Raw genomic sequence first — 6053 nt, 5'->3', positions numbered from 1 at the left:
TCTCATCTTGGATAGAAAATCTGTGAAAACTACACCGTGGCTAAGTAGCTCCTCAAATTCTGCATGTGATAACCTAAAATACAGTAGGGATATTTGGGCAGCCTCAAACACCTCATTAAAGGAAAGTCTGGGACTCTAATGTTGGAAGGAGTGCTGAGGAGCCAGTGAATACATGCTAATGAACATAGTTACTGCATGAGAATTAGGGCAGTTACCACTGTACAGTGATATATTTGTGGGGATAAACATGATACCTTGGATGTCTACCAGTACATGAAAATCAGTTCAGTGCATCTGACTGGAGCATGTGCTGCTCCTATGCAATGCTGTAGTAAATTGCAGTGCTTCACTCTACCTATCTTCAGAAAAAAACCCTCTCAGACCCAAGTATAGTCAAAGGAGAGACATCAGTGTTGCATTTTATCTTTAATAGACATATGCAAATAACTGATTATTTTCTTATTCAGCAATTCAGAAGTTGAAGAACATGATTGCACTACAAATCATTCTGACAGCCTTCTTTACTCTTTAAAGTACTCTGTCTTTCCCTAAAAATTATTACTCTTAGTATTTCCAACTTCCCATCTTGCTATAGGAGGATATAAAGTGGATTAGCAGATCTAATCTGAACCATCACAGTGCCCTGTGTGCAATTCTGTTTGGTAATCAGATGTGTTAAAGCAAAAGAAGTGGAGTGTGGTTGATGTACAGAGTTCTTTCTGCAGTAATGATGGGAAGTCCAGCATTAGACTGTGGTACTAACATCCTTATCTTTTGAAGTCTTGCTTCTGTCAAGAGAGTAAGGGGTTGAACATGTTGGTTCCTCTGTAAAGACTCCTTCCAAGACTCCTTGCAGTGATTGCCTTGCCTTTGCCCTGAAGTCCCGCCCCACAAAAACATACAGCAGAGGGTTGATGCAGCTGTTGGCATATGCAAGTGCTACAGAGAGGTGATCCCAAAGGATCAGCGACTCCTTCAGTTTTGTACCGGGAGTAGCCACAAGGGACAGAATCCCAACTATGTGGTAGGGAGTCCAGCAGACAAAAAATGCAGCTATCACAAGAATGATCGTTCTCAGCATCTTGCTTTGTGGCTTACGGTAGTTACTTGTTCGCATCCTGAAAGCAATAAGGGCGTAGCAAACTGCCATTATGCCGAAGGGAAGTATGAAGCCAAGGACAGCCCTAGTGATAGTTATTACAATTAAGGGAAGGGGTATGGCATAATCATTACCACTAAAGATGTCATAAAAATCAAGAGTATCAAGTAGCTTTAAATGGAAGTCATTGTTGGATAGTACCGTCAAGTTAGTACTAGGTGGATCATCCTTAGATTCCAATAGCCTGATGTCTGGATAGGGAGTCGAATTTAACAAGGAGTTCACATCTACAGTGACATGAGAAAGGTGAGCTGCTGTGATTACCCCTTTGTGGGTGGATATGCTGTTTGCCTGGAAATCTGGATAGCTATCAGTAGGCTGATGAGCAAAGACAGTGTTAACATGTGTGACAGCTGGTACTGAAGCTGAGTATTCTTCCAATATCCCAGTTACAGGATCACTGTAATCCACATATTCTAGTAGTTCATAATCTCCAAAATTGTACCCACACTCAGTTTTTCCATCACCAGTGACAGTGTTGCGGTAGTGAAAGACAGGACAACAGAAAATGAAGGCCAGGATCCAAATGCCACTGCAGACTAGTGAAATAAACTTCACTGTTCGATGGTTTTGACACCAGACTGGTTTCATCACGAGGAGGCATCGGTCTATGCTGATCACCATAAGTAGGAAAACACTAGCAAACATGGTGAAGATTATGACTGATGGGATGACTTTGCAGAGAAACCAACCATATGGCCAGTGTTCATTGAGGAACAAGTGAACAATGAAGAATGGCAACGACAAGCAGCACATGAAGTCAGCCACAGCAAGGTTTAGGAACCAGATGATGTTCACAGACCTCTTCATTTTCAAACCAGCTACCCAGATAACCAACCCATTGCCTGGGATACCTATGACGAAAACAAGGATGAAGATAACCAGGGAGCTGATGGATTCTGGTGCATAATATACAGCATCCTGTTCATGTGAACTGCTGTTAACCAGGAGTGGAGGCATTCTGTAGTTATGAAAAAGAGAACAAATTAGTAGGCTATACATACCCACCTCCCCGGATTCTTTGTCTGTACTGAAGAATCTCTGAGCCAGGAAACAGTACTGAGCTGAGTGGATATAAAGGCATCAGTCTATACTAGTTTGCACTAAATGCTTATTTCTACTAATCTGGCAGTTATACAGCGTCATCATTCTTATAGTATATAATATATATATATTATTATATTATATTATATTATTATATTATATTATATATATACATATATATTCTTTAAGTAAAGTCCACTGTTCAAACAGCAGATTTGTATGCACTTATATTCTTCTATTTCTGTCATCCTTATTTTATTTCAGCCTTGTTCTTTTTATTCTCTACTGAAGCTCCCACTTTGTTTGTATGCCCTCAAAATCACCACTTTTCTTTCCTGATCAACTTCCTGCTTAGTATGTAATATTCTTTTTTCAGAACGATGCCAGCATTTTAGTTTCTTTTCCCTTTAAAATGAGCAATCTCTTCCTGGTATAACCACTGAAATAGATTTAGGTTGAGAAAGCAATGCTTGTCTTATTGGAATAACCCTGCTCCACTTTCTGGACATTATAAATAGAACAGACAAGACTGCAACTCTGTTAAAGAGAATTAAGGAAGTCACAGTAAGCACTTCCTTCCCCTTTCTTTTCTACCCTGTATGGATGTCCTGAGCTCTTTGCTAGATCATTGAAAAGCTAGTCTTGATGAGGAGAAACGCAAGTAATTAATGGTTTAAGAATGACAGACAGAGATACAGTTGAGGTAAGAAAAACTAAAGAGCAATGGTAATACTGTTACTGAACCACTTAGGTTTAAGAAAAACTGTTTTATTGCATGAAACTGAAGCTGATTCACAGAACATCTCAGTGTGGTTTTAAAACTATGAGAGGTGTCAGTGGAAAAACTCAATTTGTTCAGTCATTCTCAGCATTAGATGCTAGTAAATTTAGAAGAGAAAGCTAAGAAATCTAGAAAAGCCAAAACAGGTTAGAGAAAAAGAGCTTGATACTCATTCTATAAGCATAAACAAAATTGTTTTTAAAATCCCTGTTAACTAACCTCTTGCCAAACCAATGAAGACAGTTACGTTGCTGAATGATCACTAAAAGAATTTCCAGAAGGTGAAGAAAATGAATAGGCAAGAGTTGAATACAACCTGCGCAAGTAAATGAGATTACATGAATAAGAAAACTAAGACTGATTCTATTTAAACCTCCATTATGACAGTAATTAGATGCTAGTCAGAGACTTCTAAGTGCAGGTCTAAATCTATGCTGTTATTAAAAATAAAACAAAATAAAAACAACCACATCCAAATATTCAATTTCTTTCTAGTATAACATGTGGTCTAAATGTGGAGTGCATCACTCCAGCGTTTGAACTGTTTCATCACAAAGAAATTGATATAAATGGTTGCAACAGACACTGCAATTAACATTTTTTGGTCACAGCTGTTCACAGTCTTTTAGGTGAGTGTGACTTGTAAGGAAAGCTATGAAATAAGTCATTGGAAAGTAGCAGTTAGAAAGACAGAAGATAGAAATGAGAACTGAAGAGCGGGGGGGGGGAAGGTTCTCAAGAATGAATAAGAAACTGCACGCTAAAGAATAAAGCAGGACTCTGTAGCTTATTACACCTACCCCAGTGAAGGAAGGACTACAGTGCATCAGGGTGCAAGAACCATTGGTCCAGTGTCCAGAGTGACTGCAAAAAAAGAAGCTCATTACATTTTAGGAACTGCTTTTTTTCCCTGATTTGCATGTGTATGCAAAGTAACCTTTCCACCCTGAGGGGAGGCTTACATTGTCTCTTATTTGAAGGTTTAGTGGCAATTGGAAGGTAAATAAGAAAGCAATAAAACTATAAGAAGCTGTTTCAGCACTGTCAAAATGAGATACTGTCCTAAGTCAAAGAAGAACAGGAAGCTAAAGAGTGATAATCACAGACATATACTTTAAACTTTCCATAAGAAGACACAACATCTCAATGCCAAATCAGTTGTCTTGCCTACTAACATAACAGTGAAAAGTTCTTCATTCACTTCATAAATACACAATCTAGCATGATACCATTAGGTGTCTGATCTGTTGTTTTGTAGCCACTTCATCATTTATCTGATCAGCACATTCATCTAGCTAATCCAGTGTTTTATTATACTGGATTCTTAACAATCCAGATCAACTTCTGTCCCCAACCTAAGTTCACAAAATACAGGATATTGTACTCAAAGAGATTTGTTTGTATCAAAGAGATTTTTAATCTGTTTTCTTACCTTTCAGTACAGCAGTTTTGTTTTGGTCAACGGAAGTTGACTAATGAAATATTATCATGTTAGAAATGTTATCATTGGTCAACAGAAATGCTGACGCTACAAAACGTTGCTAGCCTATAAGAAAAGCTAAGGCATTTAAAACGAGTAACAGTAGAGTTCCCCCCCAATACACTTAACCTGGAAGTCAAGAAACTGCTAGCAGAAATGACAAAGCACAGGTGTACAAGAATTGGCCTTAGTGCTTTGATTTTAAATGGAAAATGAACTGTAACTATGGGGAGTTCTGCTTTGAAGCACGTTATCTGTTCTGTGCTACACACGAACACACGAATGCTGACTCAAACACAAAAGCCATGCAACCACAAACAGGAAGGCAGGCCAGAAGTTGGCTGTTCCCCTAAAGATAGATGGACTGTAAGCAGCTTGCAAGGACAATTTCTCTGTCTGTGTCTATTCTCAGCTGCTGTCTTCCCAGAAGGAATCCAGAGATCTGGTTAGAAAGGGATCTGTGCACCAGTGTCATGTTGAGAGGAGTGCATTCTTATGTGTTTCTGTTGCCCAAAGGATGCACATACTTTTCACTACCATGTGACTGGCTAGCTCCAGTCAAACTTTTCCATGCAAGCAGACCCTTCTCTACTGGTTGATCAGGTCTGGTTCCTCCACTTCTCCCCTTGCAACCTTGTCACAATGGGCACATTACCTTCAGTCCGGCCAGCTAATTCTGTACAGTGGCAAGATTATGAAATATCTCACCACGTATGTTTCCAAACCAACTGAAATTTTAAGCAGCTAGACAAGTAATGCATTTTGCACACACTTCAAAATGAAGAAGCAAGTGATGTGGACATTTAAAGGAGATGGCATGTTTTGTTACTTTCAGAAAATGGTCACTGATCAAATCTGACTCGCAGCTGGGATGACAATCCCAAATCACCAAACTGTACTAATTTCTTCTCTTCTTGACCTCCCCCTCCCCCAGTTGTTAAAGAGAGTCAACTTAGGTCTCTAACTCACAGAATCACTGTAAGAATCTCTGGAGCTGGTCTACTAGCAGTACTGCACCAAGCAGGACAAGCTAAAGCAGATTACCTAGGACTCTTTTAAGTTTCCACAGAAAGAAACTTCACAGCTTTTCTGGAAAATCTGTTCCGGTGTTCAACAACCCTCAAAGAAAGAAGTGTTTTCTTGTGCCTTTCAGACAGAATTTCACATTTTTCACTTTTTGCCAACTTCTTGTCACCATACTCTGCTGAGAAGATTCTGGCTCCCTCTCCTTCACACACTCCAATCAGATAGCCCCAATCCTACCCTTGCCAGACAGTCTCTGCTATCACAGCTCATTTTTGCATGAAAAGTGTTCCATTCACTTAACTATCTTATTGGCCCTTTAGAAACCTCACTCTGCTATGCCTACATCTCTCTTGTACTGGAGAGCTCAGAACTGCACACAGCCCTTTAGATGTGGCCTCATCAGTGCTGAGGAAAGGGAGAATCCCTTCTTTGTGCCAGCTGGCAGCACTTCTCCTAATGTAGCACTGAGTTAGCCTTAATAGCTATGATGGTGCATCACTGGCTCATGTTCAGCTTTTTGCTCACCAGAACTGTCATTCTCTGTAGAGCTGCTTTCCAGTCAG

The 6053-nt window shown here is 39.7% G+C and overlaps 1 protein-coding gene across 1 annotated transcript; it reads right to left on the bottom strand.

Annotated features, from left to right (window-relative positions):
* Window positions 1–415: 415 nt before the first annotated feature.
* On the bottom strand, window positions 416–4458 carry LOC140261384 (C3a anaphylatoxin chemotactic receptor-like). Its single transcript, XM_072354760.1, has 3 exons — window positions 4417–4458; window positions 3785–3848; window positions 416–2120 (listed from the first exon to the last, which is right to left on the bottom strand). Exon 3 carries the CDS (start codon window positions 2117–2119, stop codon window positions 746–748), a length of 1374 nt encoding a protein of 457 aa, XP_072210861.1. The 5' UTR covers window position 2120; window positions 3785–3848; window positions 4417–4458; the 3' UTR covers window positions 416–745.
* Window positions 4459–6053: the final 1595 nt, after the last annotated feature.

This window comes from Excalfactoria chinensis, chromosome 1, assembly GCF_039878825.1.
Source record: "Excalfactoria chinensis isolate bCotChi1 chromosome 1, bCotChi1.hap2, whole genome shotgun sequence".
Classification (NCBI taxonomy): Eukaryota; Metazoa; Chordata; class Aves; order Galliformes; family Phasianidae; genus Excalfactoria; species Excalfactoria chinensis.
Note: the sequence above shows the minus strand (reverse complement) of the source record. Positions and strands in the feature narration are given on the sequence as shown.

Excerpts from the sequence above, each read along its gene's own strand:
- LOC140261384 (XM_072354760.1), bottom strand. The coding sequence starts at position 2,119 with ATGCCTCCACTCCTGGTTAACAGCAGTTCACATGAACAGGATGCTGTA.